The sequence below is a fragment of the Myotis myotis genome, unplaced genomic scaffold (assembly GCF_014108235.1).
Source record: "Myotis myotis isolate mMyoMyo1 unplaced genomic scaffold, mMyoMyo1.p scaffold_m19_p_28, whole genome shotgun sequence".
Classification (NCBI taxonomy): Eukaryota; Metazoa; Chordata; class Mammalia; order Chiroptera; family Vespertilionidae; genus Myotis; species Myotis myotis.
Window position 1 is genome coordinate 2,262,113 of NW_023416333.1, and position 19,491 is coordinate 2,281,603.

General features: G+C 42.6%; 2 protein-coding genes across 5 annotated transcripts in view; both read right to left on the bottom strand.

The window, feature by feature from the left end:
* Window positions 1–19,491, bottom strand: part of LOC118649184 (zinc finger protein 615-like) — a 1,009,024-nt gene that overhangs the window by 971,888 nt on the left and 17,645 nt on the right. The gene's annotated exons all lie outside the window — the stretch shown is intronic.
* LOC118649197 (zinc finger protein 883-like) overlaps window positions 1–19,491 on the bottom strand; it is a 40,676-nt gene that overhangs the window by 18,553 nt on the left and 2,632 nt on the right. For 2 of the 4 annotated variants that reach the window (XM_036296054.1, XM_036296056.1), the window contains exon 3: window positions 7,980–10,212. The exons of the other annotated variants lie outside the window; for them this stretch is intronic. In XM_036296054.1, coding sequence (XP_036151947.1) covers window positions 8,465–10,212 — 1,748 coding nt within the window. In that variant the 3' untranslated portion in view covers window positions 7,980–8,464. Of the gene's footprint in view, window positions 1–7,979; window positions 10,213–19,491 lie in introns of those variants that run through there. 4 annotated transcript variants of the gene reach the window in all.

The following is a 19,491-nucleotide window of genomic DNA, read 5'->3' on the forward strand; positions in this document are numbered from 1 at the left end:
CATCCAGTACACCGAAAGGTCACAGGTTCAATTCCCAGTTAGGACACACACCCAAGTTGTGGACAGGGTGCCTATGGGATGCAACGTTCTCTCCCCACATCAATTTTTCTCTCTCTAAAAAAATCAATTTAAAAACCATATCCTCGCCCTGGCTGGTTTGGCTCAGTGGATAGAACGTCGGCCTGCGGACTCAAGGGTCCCAGATTCGATTCCGGTCAAGGGCATGTACCTTGGTTGTGGGCACGTCCCCAGTGGGGAGTGTGCAGGAGGCGGCTGATCGATGTTTCTCTCTCGTTGATGTTTCTAACTCTCTATCCCTCTCCCTTCCTCTCTGTAAAAAATCAATAAAACATATTTTTAAAAACAACAACAAACCATATCCTCAGGTGAGGACTAAAAATCAAATGCCCTGGCTGGTGTGGTTCAGTTGGGTGGGCATTGTCCCATTCTCCAAAAGGTCACCAGTTGGATTCCTAGTCAGGGCACATGCAGGAGGGAACTGAGAGATGTTTTTCTCTTTCCCTCACCCAATAAATAAAAATATATTTAATAATATAGATTTGTTTTTTAATCCTCACCTGAGGATATTTTTTCCACTTTGTCTGAAAGTCAAAGGGGAAAGAGAGACATCAACCTGAGAGAAACACATTGATTTATTGCTTACCACCCAGGCCCCAACTGGGACCGGGTATCGAACCCGCAACCTAAGTACATGCTCTTGACTGAAAATAGAACCCATGACACAGGGCCTCAGCTGATGCTCTAATCATTGCACACACTGGGTAGGGCAGCAACTCATTCCTTTTATTTTTATTGACTGGATATAATTGACACATTACATTGTGTAAGATATTTTTTAAATTTTTAAATCTTTTTTTATTTTCGTTTTTTCCTTGTGTAAGTTTAAGGTGTACAATGTGTTGCTTTGATACACTTATACATTGCAGTGCGATTGCCACTGTAATGTTTGTTAGCTGACACTGCCATCACCTTACATAATTACCATTTTTTGGTGGCAGGCACATTTCATATCTACTCTTTTAAAAACTTCCAAATACATAATATATTGTTAATTATAATTACTATGCTGTTCATTAAATCCTCAGGACTAAGGGGAAGTTTGTATCCTTTGACCAACATCTTGCCATGTCCCTCACCCTCAGCCCCTGGTAACCCCCATTCTACTCTTTGTTTCTATCAGCTGAGCAAACTGGCCAGCGCCCAAAAATTGTTTTAATTTTGTGCCTCAGAGACTTTTGCCCTCTAGGGCAATGTCTGTAGTTTTACATGTGTCAGTTTGGCAGTTTCTTACAAAACAAAACAAAAAGTATAAAATCCAACCACCACATTCTTTGGTATTTACCAAAATGAGTTGAAAATGTAAGTGCATTCAGAATTCTGATTACAGATGTTTATAGCAGCCACAGACAATGGAGTATTATTCAGCACTCAAAAGAAATGACCTATCAAGCAAGGTAAAGGAGAAATCATAAATGCATATCATTAAGTGAAAAAAGCCAATATCAAAAGCCAATATTCCAACTATATGACATTCTAGAAAGGCAAAACTAAGAATACAGTATGCGTGACTGGCATGGCTCAGTGGTTGAGCATTGACCTATGAACCTGGAAGTCAGTTTGATTCCCAGTTGGGGCACATGCCCAGGTTGTGAGCTTGATCCACACTGTGGGGTGTGCAGGAGGCAGATGATCAATGACTCTATGTTTCTCTCTCCCTTCCTTTCTGAAATCAATAAAAATATTTTGAAAAATAATAATCACTGGTTGCCAGGAGTTGTGGGGAAGGGACAGATGTATCAGAACCAAGAGGCTTTTCAGAGCAGCCAAACTAGTCTATGTGATTCTAAATGGTGGCTATGTCATTATACATTTGTAAAAACCCACAGAATGCACACCACCAATAGTGAACACAATAATCCAGTTCTGCACTTTGGGTGCTAATGCTCGAATATGTTAACTCATTGTAACAAACGCAGCATTCTGGTGCAGGAGGTTGACATGGGGGAGTTTGTTTTTTTTAAATATATTTTTATTGATTTCAGAGAGGAAGAGAGAGCTAGAAACATAAATGATGAGAGAGAATCACTGATTGGCTGCCTCCTGCACACCCCCCACTGGGGATCAAGCCCGCGACCTGGGCATATGCCCTGACCGGGAATCGAACTGGTGACCTCCTGGTTCCTAGGTTGACACTCTACCCCTGAGCTACACCCGGCTCGGCGACATGGGGGAGTTTTGCATGAAAAGGACAAATAGGAGGCTTAGGGGATTTCTAAATACTTTGCACACAATGTTGCAGTAAATCTAAAATTGCTCTAAAATACAGTCAAATCTATAGTTACACACACACACACAATTTAGCAGAAAACAATCATTAGAGACATTTCTTGTAACCCTGGGTTAGGCAAAGAATTCTTAGACTTGTAACCAAACCAGGAAAGAATTTAAGTAAAATGATAAATTAGACTTGTATTAAATTTTCCACATCAAAAGACATTATAAACCAAAAAAATAAAAAAAAAACTCAGCCACAGGTGAAGAGAATATATTTGCAAGTCATAATCTGATACAGGAGTTCTATACAGAATATATAAATAACTTCAAAAATAACTTAAGAAAACAACCCATTCAGAAAACGAGGACAGACTTGAATACACAGTACAGAAAACAAATGACTGTCTATAAGCACGTGAAAAAATTATCCTATGCAGACATAGGAGACTGGGAAGGATGTGGGTCCAGAACAAGGTCCGACATGCAGGGAAAACATGGTGAGCACCACTGTCTCATAGAGAAGTGCAGAAGTAGCGGACAGAATCACATGGGCAGTGGGTCCTCAGCTTGATAAAAGAGGTGAGCACTTGCCAATGAGACCAGGGTCCTGTAGGTCTCCTTATCACTTTCGAATATTATGTCCCAGAATTCACGTCCAGGTGTCCCCTTGCCTGTAAGGTGTCAGTGCCAGCTACAAGCATCACTTGAAGAGTTGAACTAAGGCATGAAATTCATCACAGTGGATGGGATTAGAGCCTGACACCCAAAGAGGGTGAAAGAGCAGACTCCAACTCAAATTACGGAGGTCTCCCGTGGGTCAAACTCTGAGCTGGGATCAAAGGAGAGGCAAGCTGCAGCTCACTCTGAAAGAAGGTTCCGCTGGAGAAACCACGGGAGCTGAGAGATGATGCTGCTCCACTGAAAGACTGAGGTGCTCTGACATTTTAGGAGAATAATCCTAACCGCAACAATGACATCAGCAGCTTTAGTTGAGCCTCCCGAGTCCTAACAGTGTACCTGCCCCCATGGTAGAACCTGTCCCAGGTTCTGGAGCCAGAATCCCGGGTTGGAATCCAGCCTCTATTTCTGACACTCGTCCGTGGAATAAACTTTGGAGAACCTACTTCATTTCTCTAATCCTTGGATTTTCCAGCAACTCGATATTAGTTTCCACTTACAAGGCTGTTGTGAGAATCAAGAGAGAAGATGCTCCAAAAGCTAACCCCGGAATCCTGGTATCGACAAGTACTCACTTTGTCACTTTTATTTCTAATATTTGATTATTTACCATAAAGCTGCTACAAACATTTCTGAGAGAGGAATGGAGAGGGAGAGACAGAAACATTGATTGGTGGCCTGGGGATCTCTAAATACTTTGCACTCAATGTTGCTGTAAATCTAAAACTGCTCTAAAAAAAAGTCATACCTATAGTTACACACACACACACACACACAATTTCGCAGAAAACAAACACTGGAGATATTTCTTGTGACCTTGTGTTGGGCCAAGAATCCTTAGACATGTAACCAAACCAGTAAAGAATTTAAGAAAAATGATAAATTGGACTCTCAAAGGCCAAGGTAAGTGCTATCATCACCTTCATGTCAAATTCAGTAAACTAAAATGCAGGGAGTGCTGGCGAGTCACCTGGAGAGAACCTCGGGGCCTACGGCACCGGCCTCTCTGCTGGTGGGTCAGCAGGGTGTCTCGAGCTCCATTTCTGTCTCAAACACACCGCAAAGTACCGGTGCTCGTCAGTACTGGAGGAGCGAGTGACGCCCAGCCTGAAATGTCTTAGCAGTAAGAGGCTGAAGTTGCCAGAGCCCAGCTGGCTGCAGGCAGATGTCATACTGTGAATGGGCACCTTCGCAGCTGACCGCCTCTAACGGCTCAGGAGGAGGTCAGAGACCTTATGGGTATAAGAGGAGAAAACTGAGGCCCACAGAGGACATGTGCTTGTTTGTCCCAATGATTTTCGGGAATTTGGGATTCAAATCCAAAATGCCTGACCCAGGGCACGGGGAGTCTGATCACTGCCCCCCTATTTCCTTCTGCAGTGGCTTTGGGACTCCCAAAATACCCTGCCCACCCTGATGCCACCTGGTCCTCCTGAGAGACCTGTTCCAATGCAAGAATCCCCATGACAGGAGACCAGGAAAAAGGGGAGGGTTCTATAAAGCAACAGCTTATTACATTATCAAGAGACTGGACTTCTGAAAGTGTGATTATAAAAAGTGTCCACTGCAGGTGAGTCGGTGTGGCTGTTTGTGTGACGACCCACGCACCAGGAGGGAACGGGTTCGATTCCCAGTCAAGGCACATGTAGGCTGAAACCACAGTAGGGGGCATGCAGGAAGCAGCCAATGGATGTTTCTCTTTCTTTTTTTTTCTTTTTTTAAATATATTTTATTGATTTTTTACAGAGAGGAAGGGAGAGAGATAGAGAGTCGGAAACATCGATGAGAGAGAAACATCGATCAGCTGCCTCCTGCACATCTCCCACTGGGGATGTGCCCGCAACCCAGGTACATACCCCTGACCGGAATCGAACCCGGGACCTTTCAGTCTGCAGGCCGACGCTCTATCCACTGAGCCAAACCGGTTTCGGCGGATATTTCTCTTTCTCATCCATGTTTCTCTCTCCCTCTCCATTCCTTTCTCAGAAATGTTTGTAGCAGCTTTATTACAAATAGTCAAAAATTAGAAGTAACCATATTTAATAAACGAATTAATATAGCAAATTAAAAATTAAAAAAGGGAAAGAGGGAGCAAGGGCATTCCTTCACTTTGCTCATGACTTCCAGAGATTGCTTGTCTCCTTGGCTCCTACCCAACAGTACTGCTGACAAGTGGCCTCAGCCCCTGGGCTGTGGTAACACCATGTCCGCCCTGTGACCCCTAGTGTTGGGTACCAACGTCATTCCCTCAATGTGACTCCAAGTGTTGTACTAGTGACTTTCTCCTGCAGACATCTTCACTGTCTGTGCTTGGCATTCCCCCTGGTATCCATGTAACAACTTCCCTGCATTAAATTTCCATTTCAATAATAATAATAATAATGTCAAAGATAAAAAACTTTTCACTCCGAAAAAAGCTAATATAACATTAATAAATCTCCAAACAATTATGCAACATAAATAAAAGCTGAAAAAATGCTGATTCCCATCACATGAAACTTAGAAACTGCAAAGATATCTATTAAAATGGAGTATAAATCTATGGTTACTTGGAAAGCTGTGAAGGGCAGAGAGATTGATAAAGAGCATGAAGTAAATTCAGAGACAGATATGGTTGGTATTGTGACTATGGTGCTGGTTTCAGTTGCATGCATGGGAAGACTCATCAAATATTACACCTGACATTGCATTTACTAATTAAACCTTCTTCAAATTGGTGCAAGATTTTTTTTTTAATTGTACGTCCAACATTTTTTGAAAAAAAAAAAACAAACAGGTTTGCCAACTTGATATTCATTCTATGTTCTCATGCCCTGTGAAAGAGTCTTGCCTAAGTAAAAGCAAATATAGCCAACATAAAGGACTTTGACCCAAACCAACACAAATACTGGCTGGAACACAAAACCATATCCCTGGGACTATATATACATGTGTCCTATCTTTCTTTTTCTGCCAGGGTACCAATGGCTCTGACATGAATGTCTGAGAAGCTACAGAAACACACAGAAACGTTTGATTATATTCAATGACAAGGACTGCATCCACAGAAGACAAACATGCGTGGAGATCCTCAGATCTGTGTACATGCCACCCTGCAGTCTGTTCCTCGGAACATTTCTGGATGCACGTTTTTTTGTGGTTTTTTTTGTTGTTGTTTTAAATATATTTTATTGATTTTTTACAGAGAGGAAGGGAGAGGGATACAGAGTTAGAAACATCGATGAGAGAGGAACATCGAACAGCTGCCTCCTGCACACTCCCCACTAGGAATGTGGCCGCAACCAAGGTACATGCCCTTGACCGGAATCGAACCTGGGACCCCTGAGTCCGCAGGCCGACGCTCTATCTGCTGAGCCAAACCGGTCAGGGCTGGATGCACGTTTACAAGAGGCACATTCCATCTAGCTGACAGCACTCTTTTCCAACACAGTGTAGACCAGTGGTTCTGCAGCAATCATGGCTCTCCTGACCCCTATGGTCCTCCAACCAGGGACCATCACCTACAGAATTGTAGATATGAGGGCAAAAAACCCTTCACAAGACCTGGGCAAAAAATTCCCATCAAAAGTATTGGCAGCCTCTGAAAAAACAAGAAAAAATTAATGCTGCTTCCAGGCGTACTTGAAGTTGTCACAGCTATCCCCTCTTTGGAGCGATCTTTGGCTGTCTAGGCTCACAGAATCCAGGCTTCACATGAGGACTGGAGAGTCCACAGTCTTCCTAGGAAAATGTGAGCAGCAATGCAAATTGGACAAAAATTGCTAAGCTAATTTCTGCACCATATTGTTCATAGGGAAAGTTAGAAACTCCCATAAAAGTTGTTCCCTCGTATGCTTGTAGAGCCCAAATATGCTTATAAACTAGCTGACAGAATAAAGAGAACACCGAGATTAAAGAAGACTTAGAAAAAAAGGCCTTCAATATTTTTTTAAAAATATTTTTATTGAGTACTAGCCAACTTGGTTCAGTGGATAGAGCGTCAGCCTGCAGACTGAAGGGTCCCAGGTTCGATTCCAGTCAAGGACACATGCCTGAGTTGCAGGCTCAATCCCCAGTAGGGGGGCGTGCAGGAGGCAGCCAATCGGCGATTTTCTCTCATCACTGATATTTCTGTCCCTCCCTTCCTCTCCCTCCCTCTCTGAAATCAATAAAAATATATTTTAATATATTGATTTCAGAGAGGAAAGGAGATAGAGACATCAATGAGAGAGAATCACTGATTGGCTGCCTTCTGCACACCGCACAATGGGGATGGAGTCAGCAACCCAGGCATGTGCCCTGATGGGAATCGAACCCTGACCTCCTGGTTCACAGGTTGATGTTTAATCACTGATCCACACTGGCTGGGTGTGGCCTTCAATATTTTACTAACCAAATGAACATAAGTCTGGCAGTTCTTTCATGGGTGACTTGGACACTCAAAAAGTTCATCACCGTTAAATGGAAAAAGCACGTTATTGGGAAAGGCAGTATTTGCTAGCTGAACTCAGGTGATGTTCTTTGGGGACAACACTGAGTCAGGTTCAGAGTGAAAGGAACTCCCCAGATGGTATGGCTCAGCAGTTAAGTGTCTTCCTAGGAACTAAGAAGTCCCCCGTTTGATTCCCAGTAATACACATGCAGGGTTGCGCACTCAATCCCCAATGGGGGTGTGCAGGAAGCAGCCAATTGATGATGTTCCTGTCTTATTGTTGTTTCTCTCTCTCTAAACCTCTTCCTTCCTCTCTAAAATCAATGAAAACATTTAAATAAATTTTTTTAAAAAGCCCAGGCCTGTTTGGCTCCGTGGATAGAGCGTACACCTTCGGACCGAAGGGTGCCAGGTTCAATTATGGTCAAGGGCACGTACCTCGGTTGAAGGTTTGATCCCCCCTCCCTAGTAGAACTGCGTGCAGGAGGCAACCAATTGATGTGTCTCTCTCACATGAATGGTTCTGTCTCTTACCCCTCCCTTCCAATCTCTCTCTTAAAAAAAATCAATGGCAAAATAGCCTCAGGTGAGGATTAAAAAAAAAAAAGAATGAGATAAGCTCAGGCAGCTCCTAATTGTCTCAAATCAAAGAAGTTACCTCCCCAAATACACTAAGATGATGACTCATGCAATCTCTGGATACCTATGAAATATTTTCAGCAACAGAAATATGCAGTGACATAGATCTGGCAAGACATATCTGGCTAAATTATAAAATGCAACCTGGACTCATGCTTTTTCACATGAGCAAAATTCATAGTGAATCTCCCTACGGTTGATGGCTGAATATATGAGAAAAATAAGGCTTCACAGAGTTTCATACAAAATTGTTAAGACTGAACTAAAAATCTGTACATTTCCTACAAATCTAAGACCTCCCTTTCATTGAACTCTTTGGTGCAGAGAAAGATTAGAATTTTGGCTAAATGATTTCACACATTCACTGCACTCATAAGGCCTTTCTCCAGTTGAACTCTGATGATCACAAAAGCCATGGATCCGGGTAAAAGATTTCCCATATTAACTGGACTCATAAAGCTGTTCCCTACTGTGAGCTTTCTGATGATAACGGAGGCCATTTCTACTGGCAAAAGATTTTCCACATTCACTGCACTGGTAAGGCTTTTCCCCGCTGTGAATTCTCTGATGACAACGAAGGGTATAGATCCTGGAAAAAGACTTCCCACATTCACTGCACTCATAAGGCCTTTCTCCTGTGTGAAATCTCAGATGATAACGAAGGCCAGTGCTACTGGTAAAAGATTTCCCACATTCACTGCACTCATAAGGCTTTTCTCCTGTGTGAAATCTCCGATGATAACGGAGGCCAGTGCCACTGGTAAAAGCTTTACCACATTCACTGCATTCATAAGGCCTTTCTCCAGTGTGAACTCTCTGATGATGATGAAGACCAGTGATCCCAGTAAAAACTTTTCCACATTTACTGCATTCATAAGGCCTTTCTCCTGTGTGAAATCTCTGATGGTAACGGAGGCCATTGCTACTGGTAAAAGATTTACCACATTCATGACACTCATAAGGCCTTTCTCCAGTGTGAACTCTCTGATGATAACGGAGGTAGTAGATCCTGGTAAAAGATTTCCCACATTCATTGCACTCATACGGCCTTTCTCCTGTGTGAAATAAATGATGATAACGGAGGCCAGTGCTACTCATAAAAGTTTTCCCACATTCACTGCACTTATAAGGCCTTTCTCCATTATGAACTCTCCGATGATAATGAAGGCCAGTAACCCCAATAAAAAACTTCTTACATTTATTGCACTCAAAAGGCCTTTCTCCTGTATGAAATCTCTGATGATAACGGAGACCATTGCTACTGGTAAAAGATTTTTCACATTCACTGCACTTATAAGGCCTTTCTCCAGTGTGAATTCTCTGATGACAACGAAGGTAATATATCCTGCTAAAAGATTTCCCACATTCACTGCACTTATAAGGCCTTTCTCCTGTGTGAAATATCTGATGATAACGGAGTCCAGTGCTACTGGTAAAAGATTTCCCACATTCACGGCACTTATAAGGCTTTTCTCCAGTGTGAAATCTCTGATGATAATGGAGTCCAGTGCTACTGGTAAAAGATTTCCCACATTCACTGCACTCATAAGGCCTTTCCCTAATGTGAAATCTCTGATGATAACAAAAACTAGAAATTCTGCTAAAATATTTTCCACATTCACGGCACACAAAACCCACTCTTCCAGTATGAACATTCTTATCCTGAACAAACACGCGGTTGCAGCCAATGGCTTTCTTATATTCTTTCCTAATGTAATCATTTTTAGTCCTTTGGAGGGTCACCTCACATGTTGAGATTTCATTTGGCCTGTCCCTGGTCTGAGTAGCCTTTGGGGGGAGATGTCCTGACCCAGTAAGGATGCCTTGCCCAACTGGCACACAGGTTAAATGCTTCTGGGACATGTTGAAACTGCAGCTCTTTGCAAGTGAGATCCTGTCCACACCTCTAATAAAAGGCTTCTCTCTAAAGTGCTTCTCCTGGTGCTGGTGAAATGTTGCACTGAAAAAAAATCGTTTTGCACATGCCCCACACCTCAATAGTACATGGATCTGCTGAGTTTCCTGCAGCTCAATCAAGTGGAAAATGTTCCTCAAGACTAGTCCACAACTCTCACAGGGGTGGCTCTTCAAGGAAGACAAGGCTAACTTGGGATTCCTTGCCTGTGACACTCTTACAGAAATGTTCTGTTCAGTCAGTGCCTCCACATTCTCTGCTCCACAGCAGCAACCTGAACAAAAGGAAACGCTGGTGAGGTACATGTTGACCGTAGAAAAAAAATAGTATCTTCACTATAACTGTTTATCTGTCATGACGAGGCATGATTCCATAGAATGATTTTTAAGAAAAGTGAGTTAGACCCTGAGGAAATGGCTGGTATACATTACTTGGCCCCAAAGGTCAGTCAATGGTGAAAATCTCATCAAAGGAGAAACAGAAGCACAGGATGGGATACAAATAAGAGAGGAAGGCTCTACTCATCGTTCCTCCACAAACAACTTTCTTTAGGACTTTTCATGCTGGGGACCTGAGTTTGTGTAGAATAATTTGAATGTGCTCAAATCCATAAAAGTCAATTTTATCAGAGCACATGATGCTCAAGGAGAATATAATAATATGTGTGCACTCTGAAGCCCTGCAGGCATGGACCAACGTTGGTTTGCAGTTAAGAGAGACCTGTGAAAAAGGTAGCAGTGCAGTGTAGCGAGGTTAAGGTTATCCATAGGCTGGGAATCCAAGTAGAAATGATCACTATTGGAACTGAGTAGTTGGCAAAGTGTCAACTTGTTGGCAAGAACAAGTAGGTTGGGGTGAGGAATGGGCAATTGCAACAAAATACTGTTGAACAAAATGGGTCCCTAGTTATGACCTTAATAAGCTCTGCCATCGAACCCTTTCTAATAGCCCTTCATCAAGGAAAAACATGCCTCTAGGTCCAACCTGACATTCTTAAAGTCACGTTTCTTCTGTGATGCATAAATGATTCTTGCCCTTAAATCCCAGTTGAGCCATTACATGGGATAAAGACAATAGGAATCTTAAAAGAAACACTGAAAAGGATGGTCAACACTGTGGTAGAACAACAAAGCACAAAATAGACCACAGCAAAAAGACCTATGTGAGTGACATCAACAAGATGACAGAATCAGAGATATGAGAATCGTTCCCCATCCCAGTGTAAGTAGACAGCTATCCATGAACAAAAACCCCACAGGAAACGAGAATAATAGTACAATGAGTACCGTACAAACAGTAATACAGAACACAAATAAAGGAGAACTAAACAGAAAGGATGACTGGAAAGACTGGGTGAACCAACATATTTAAAGATACTTATGGCCAAAAACAAGGTCAGAGTTGAATCTATCAGCTACTGTGTTTATGCTATAATTGACCCTAATGGCCTATTCTTTGAAAAATGCTGGAAATTTTGTTTTTAAAAACCACATAAAAGGCCCTAGCCAGTTTGGCGTGGTGGATAGAGCGTCAGCCTGCAGAATGAACAGTCCCAGGTCCTATTCCAGTCAAGGGCACATGCCCGGGTACGGGTTCAATCCCCAGTAGGGGGCATGCCCCTCTCTCATCATTGATGTTTCTAACTCACTCGCCCTCTCCCTTCCTCTCTTAAGTCAATAAAAATATACTTTAAAACACACACACACACGAAGCCCTGGACGGTGTCACTTAGTTGGTTGTAGTATTGTCTTGTGTACAGAAGGGTCAAGGGTTCAATTCCCGGTCTAGGCACATATCAGGATATGGGTTCCATTTCTAGTTTGGGTGTGTGAGGAAGGTAGCCAACTGATATATCTCCTCACACTGATGTTTCTCTCTCTCTCTCTCTCTCTCTCTCTCTCTCTCTCTCTCTCTGTCTCTCTCTGTCTCCCTATCTCTATTCCGCTCTATCAGAAATCAATAATAAATAAATAGGAGTTTCAGGATAGCCAATTACATTACATCTGACACTATGAACCACAGTACATCATAAGAGATGTTGGCAGATGACATGACCTTACATAGAGAAAATTATCAAGATCCTACTATAAAATTCTGAAATTAATAAGCAAATACAGAGCCTTGGCAAGGTGACTCAGTTGGTGAGAATATGTTTCCAATGCATCAAGGTTGTGGATTCAATCCCCGATCAGGGCACATGCAGGGGGACAGCCAGTGAATGAACAGAAGGGTAGAACAGCAGATCAATGTTTTCCACTTTCTCTCTGTCTCCCTTCCTATGTCTGAAATCAATAAATAAAGCCCAGAGATTAAAAATGGCGGCAGAGAAGGAGGATGCTGCATGGACATGCACCCAGGAACAAGCTGGAATTACAACTGAAATACGGAAAGGCTTCCTGAATAATCAATGGAAAATTTGCAGAAGAGAACCCTGATACCCAAGGACCAAAGGTGGAGAACACATAGAGACTGCAGGAGGGGTTGAGACGCAAAAATGCTGGCTGGGCACCCACAGACTGCAACTGAATTCCCAGAGAGATATCTCAGCTGTGGGGGGATGCCACTGAGAACTCTGGGATCTAATCCCTAAGCTGGGCTCCCCAGCAGAGAGCACCAAAACTGAGGAGGGTACCCACATTACATCTAGCTGTGAAAAGCAGTAGGGTGGTGTCTACCAGGAAGTGACAGCTGAAAACTCAGGCATCCTCTTAAAGGGCCAACACACAAAAATTCCCTGTGGAGCCACCCACCTAGTGCTCTGGCGGAGGGTATGTGCAGTGGCCTGGAGCTGTACGAGCAGAAGCCAGGCCTAAGGACTCAGAGGATAGAGCTCAGAAGGCATACACCCAAAGTTCCCTGGACTGAGTCACTCCCTCACTCAGTGGATGACATCTTTCCCACACAGACATTTGCCTTGCCTGGGGGGAAGACAATAACAGTTAGCCCTAGCCAGTTTGGCTCAGTGAATAGAGCGTTGGCCTGAGGACCGAAGGGTCCCGGTTCAATTTCCAGTCAAGGGCACATGCCAGGGTTGTAGGCTTGATCCCCAGTAGGGGGCGTGTAGAAGGCAGCCAAGTCATGATTCTCTCATCATGGATGTTTCTTTCTCTCTCTCTCTCTCCCTTCTTTCCTGAAATCAATAAAAATATTAAAAAAAAAAAAAAGTAGCAGCCTCCAGGCAGAAGCAACTGCCCCACCCTGTTGAAAAAAACTCTCACCACACCTGAAGGACGATTGCCCGGGGCAATTCAAGTCGGGATCCTATCAGTTTGAAGGCAGAGGCATCTCTGGAGGCTTTTGAGTCTTTGCCTGATCCAATTAATCAGTCCTGCACTAGAGATTAGAGATCTGATTTAACACTGTCCTGCACTAGAGATTGAGAGGTATAGAGGATCTACCTAAAACATAGTCACAAACCCAAACAGACAACCAACATGAGGAAACAAAAAAACAACCCACAAATGAAAGAACTAGAGAATTCTTCAGAAGAAGAGATAAATGAAGCAGAGATAAGAAATTTATCTGAAACAGAATTCAGAGTAATGAGGTTAAAAATGCTCAACAGTATGAAAAAAAGATATAGTAACTATGAAAAAAGAACAGTCTGAGATAAAGAATGACATAACACAAATAAAGAACACATTGGAAGGAATACACAGCAGATTAGGGGAAGCTGAGGACCAAATCAGTGAATTAGAAAACAGTTGAAAATATCACTCAATTAGAGAACCGAAAAGAAAAACAACTAAAAAACAGGAGGACAGCTTAAGGGAGCTGTGGGACAATGTGAAACGTAAAAATATTAGAATAGTAGGTGTGCCAGAAGAGGCAGAAAGGGAGAAAGGAATAGAGAAGGTGTTTGAAGAAGACCAAAACAAACGCACACCCAGACACATCATAATTAAAATGCCAAAAATTAAAGACAAAGAGAGAATCTTTTTTTTTTTTAATATATTTTATTGATTTTTTACAGAGAGGAAAGGAGAGAGATAGTTAGAAACATCGATGAGAGAGAAACATCGATCAGCTGCCTCCTGCACATCTCCTACTGGGGATGTGCCCGCAACCCTGGTACATGCCCTTGACCGGAATCGAACCTGGGACCTTTCAGTCCGCAGGCCGACACTCTATCCACTGAGCCAAACCGGTTTCGGCAACAAAGAGAGAATCTTAAAGGCAGCAAGAGAAAAGAAAATTACCTATAAAGGCTGACACCTGATTTCTCATCAAAAACTCTACAGGTCAGAAGGGAATGGCATGAAGTACTCAAGGTAATGGAAAGCAAGGATCTGAGACCAAGATTACTATATCTAGCAAGGCTATCATTCAAAATAGACGGTCAAATAAAGAGCTTCCCAGACAAAAAAAGCCTCAAGGAGTTCATCACCACCAAGCCAGCATTACAAGAGATGCTAAAGGGATTGCTGAGAAGAAGAAACAGAGAGAGAAACCTAGTCATACAGAATTAAAATGGCTGTAAAGTACCTTTTAATAATAACCCTAAATGTGAATGGAATAAATGCTCCAATCAAAAGGTATAGGGTAGCTGAACGGATACAAAAACATGACCCAACTAGATGCTGTCTACAAAAGACCCACCTCAAAACAAAAGACACACACAGGATGGAAGTGAAGGGATAGAAAAAAATTTTTCATGCAAATGGAAAAGAAAAAAAAAATCTGGAGTAGCAATACTTATAGCCAACCAAATAGACTTTAAAAGCATCATGCCTAGCAAAATAACCCAGTTGGAGAAAGATAAATATCATATGATCTCACTCATTTGTGGAATATAATGAACACCTAAATTGATGAACAAAAATAGAACCAGAGTGGGGAAAAATATACAAGAATATAATAGAAGAAATCCTGTTATTTTCAGATTTTTAATATTTCCTACAACTTTTGTGATATCACACTATGTTAGTACAGTTTGGGTAATATTACTATACTTAAAATTCTTTTATTCTTGAAATATGTTTATTGCATGTAATATTACTATATGTAAGGTCATTTTTCTTGAATAATTTGTGTTTATTGCATGTAACATCATATTTAAAATCGTTTTTCTTGAAATAAAAAAAACAACTGGGAAATAAATAAATAAATAAATAAAGCCCAGCCAGTATGGCTTGGTGATTGAGCATCAACTCATAAACTAGGAGGTCACTGTTGGATTTCTCGTCAGGGCATATGCACAAGTTGTGGAGTTGGTCACCAGAGGTGTGCAGGAGGCAGCCAATCAATTATTTTCTCTCTAAATTGATGTTTCTCTCTCTCTTTCCCTTCCTTCCACTCTGAAATCAATTAAAATATATTTTAAAAATAAATTAAATAAATAAATAAACAAACATTTTAACGAATAAATAGCCCTGGCCACTGTGGCTCAGTGGTGTGAGTGCTGGCCTGCCCACTGAAGAGCAGTAGGTTCCATTTCCAGTCAAGGGCAGGTACCTGGATTGCAGGTTGGATCCCTGCTCCCAATAAGGGCACCTGTGGGAGGCAACTAATCGACGTGTCTCTGTCACATCAATGTTCCTCCCTCCCACCCCCGCCCCACCTCCTCTTCCTTTCACTCTCTCTCTCTAAAAAAAAAAAAATCAATGGTAAAAATATTTTCACTATTCCAGTGAGAATTAAAAAAATAATTAAATTCAGAAAAGTTTCAGAATGCAAAAATCAACATGCAAATATTAGTTCCACTTCTACACACTAACAATAAAATCTTTGATAGAGAAATGAAGAAATTCAAATTTACAATAGCACTGAAAAAAATGAGATACTCAGGAATAAATTCAACCAAAATGGTGAAATGTCTGTACATTGAACACTATACGACATTGACAGAAGAAACAGAAGAAAACCCAAATAAGTGGAAAGACATCCTGTGTTCATGGATTTGAAAATGAAGTATCCTGCTCTAGCTGGTTTAGGTCAATGGATAGAGCATGAGCCCGAGGACTGAAGGGTTCTGGGCTCGATTCCAGTCAAAGGCACATGCCTGGGTTTCAGGCTTGATCCCCAGTGGGGGGTGTGCAGGAGGCAATTGATCAATGAATATCTCTTATCATTAATGTTTCTATCTCTCTCTCCCTCTTCATTCCTCTCTAAAATCAATAAAAATATATGGAAAAAGAAAAGAAAATCAAGTATCATGAAGATTTCTACAATATGCAAAGCAATCTACAGATTAAATGCAATCCTGATGATAACTCCAATGGTATTTTACAAACAAAAGAGAATGTTGAAATGTATAAAACCAAAGACCTCGAATAGCACAAGCAATCTTAAGAAGAAAAAAGCTGGTAGCATCACACTTCCTGATTTCAATTTATTTCCAAGAAAAAGTAAAGAAACAGTGTGTTACTGGAAAAACACAGACACATAGATTAATAGAATAGAACAGATATCCCTAGCCGGCTTGGCTCAGTGGATAGAGCATCAGCCTACGTGCAGACTGAAGGGTCCCAGGCTCAATTCCGGCCAAGGGCACATGCCTGGGTTGCGGGCTTGATCCCCAGTAGGGGGTGTGCAGAAGGCAGCCGATCAATGATTCTATCTCATCACTGATGTTTCTATCTCTCTCTCCTTCTCCCTTCCTCTCTGAAATAAAAAAAAGAAAAATAAAAGAACAGATAACACAGAAATAAATCCAAGCACATAGCTTCTAGTAATCTTTGTCAAAGCTGCAAGACATAGAAGAAAGGAAAGATAGTTTCTTCAATGAATTGTGATGATAACAAATGGATATTCATATGTAAAACAAAACTTGACACCACTGATAAAATTTAACTCAACCTGCATGACAGAATTAAATGTCAGCACTAAAACTTAAAACTCCTCAGGACAACCTACAGAATACATTTTGGAGGTAAGTTTTGGACAGGATTTTCTGAATGTGACACCAACCACCAGGCAAAACAGAAAAAATAAACAGTCCAGATTGCAACAAATTAAAAAAAAAAAAGCTTCACAGCACAACAGCAACAGCAATAAACAAAATGAAATAAAGGCAATCTAGAGAAACCAAGATTGCAGCATAGGTAAACACCGGAAATTGCTGCCTCGCACAACCACTTCAAAAATACAACTAAAAGACAAAACGGACATCATCCAGAAACACAGGAAGGCTGGCTGAGTGGAAATTCTACAACTAGAAGGAAAGAGAAAAGCACACTGAGACTCAGAGGAGGCGCGAGTGCGTGGAAAGGGCTGGCAGCTGAGGACACGGCACATGTGGAAAGGGCTGGCAGCTGAGGACGCGGCACACGTGGAGAGGGCTGGCAGCTGAGGACGCAGCGCACTTGGAAAGGGCTGGCAGCTGAGGACACGGCGCACGTGGAGAGGGCTGGCAGCAGAGGACGCAGCGCACTTGGAAAGGGCTGGCAGCTGAGGACGCGGCGCACCTGGAAAGGGCTGGCAGCTGAGGACGCAGCGCACCTGGAAAGGGCTGGCAGCTGAGGACGCGGCGCACCTGGAAAGGGCTGGCAGCTGAGGATGCAGCGGCGCACATGGAGAGGGCTGGAAGCTGAGGACGCTGTTGTCGTTTTCAATCAGGAGAGAGTCTCAAGCTCCCGACTGCTCTGAACTCCAGTTCTGGGTGAGTCTCTGGGGAACCGGACTCATACGGGGAGAAACTGAACTGTCTGGCATCTCTCAGAACTCGAAGGCGGCTTTCTCTCAGAGGTGCTTTCAGTGATTACCAGGACACTGAGACGGGGGGGGGGGGGGAGGGGCGCCTCTTAGGGTAGGACTGGGGAGCAGCCATAGCTGCTTGCTCTGCCCTGTTGAACCCCTGAGACCCCGCCCCACCCAAGCTGTGCACAGAGGCTTTTGCATATGAAAGGCCTGGCCCTTTGCAATCTGAAAACTACCTAAAAAACTGCAGCTGAATCAGAGAGACCCAGAACTTCCAAAAGAAGGTCCAAGGCCCCACAGCAGCTTGCATTGCTTCACAGCTGGGCCTCATCTGGGCACCTCCAATCCCCAAACAAAGAAGAGGAATCTCTCCATAGCTCCTGCTGGGTAGCCTCAGGCAGAGGCTAAATTAGCACCTCCTTAGAGATCCAAGAGCCAGTGTACCCAGTGGTCAGAGTGGGACCATCCAGATCACAACTCCTCAGATCCATAAGGGACACACTCAGGGGGCAGACTCAGTGAGCACCAAAGCCCCACTGAAGCAAGTCTTGCCCTAGAAGGATGTCTCCAGCACAGAAGTTCTCCCACTGCAGACACAGCTGACTCTCACTGCCAACTGACCTGGAGGTCAATTTGTCCCAGTGATACCTACAACAATCAAGACTTAACTAGAACAAGACTGTGCACAAAGCCCACAAAGGGGTGCACCAAGAGTGTCCGCCTCAGGTAATTGGGGAGGCTGAGCCACTGGGCCCTATAGGACACCCAGCAGAGAAAACTACTCTATCAACACAGGGAAGGATAAAAAATGCGGAGACAAAGAAACAGGTCACAAATGAGAGAAATGGAGGAAAGCAAACTACTGGATATAGAGTTCAAAACCACACTTTTAAGGTTTTTCAAGAATTTTCTAGAAACCGCTGACAAATTTAGTGAGACCCTCAAGAAATCTAGTGAGGCCCTGGCTGGTTTGGCTCAATGGATAGAGCGCTGGCCTGAGGACTCAAGGGTCCCAGGTTCGATTCTGGTTAAGGGCATGTACCTTGGTTGCGGGCACATCCCCAGTAGGTGTGCAGGAGGCAGCTGATCGATGTTTCTCTCTCATCGATGTTTCTAACTCTCTATCCCTCTCCCTTTCTCTCTGTAAAAAATTAATAAAATGTTAAAAAAATGTTAAAAAAAAAAAAAAAGAAATCTAGTGAGACCCTCGAGGTTATGAAAAAGGACCAATTAGCAATTAAGCATACACTGAATGAAATAAAGGATATTATACAGAGTTCCAACAGCAGACTAGATGATCGCAAGAATCAAGTCAAAGATTTGAAATACGAAGAAGCAAAAATCACCCAACCAGAAAGACAAAAATTAAAAAGAATCCAAAAATATGAAGATAGTGTAAGGAGCCTCTGGGACAACTTCAAGCGTACCAACATCCGAATTATAGGGGTGCCAGAAGAAGAGAGAGAGCAAGATATTGAAAACCTATTTGAAGAAATAATGACAGAAAACTCCCCCTACCTGGTGAAAGAAATAGACTTACAAGTCCAGGAAGCGCAGAGAGCCCCAAACAAAAGGAATCCAAAGAGGACCACACCAAGACACATCATCATTAAAATGCCAAAAGACAGAGAGAGAATCTTAAAAGCAGCAAGAGAACAACAATGAGTTACCTACAAGGGAGTACCCATACAACTGTCAGCCGATTTCTCAACAGAAACTATGCAGGCCAGAAGAGAGTGGCAAGAAATATTCAAAGTGATGAATGCCAAGAATCTACAACCAATATTACTTTATCCAGCAAAGCTATCATTCAGAATTGAAGGTCAGATAAAGAGCTTCACAGATAAGAAAAAGCTAAAGGAGTTCATCACCACCAAACTAGTATTATATGAAATGCTGAAAGGTATCCTTTAAG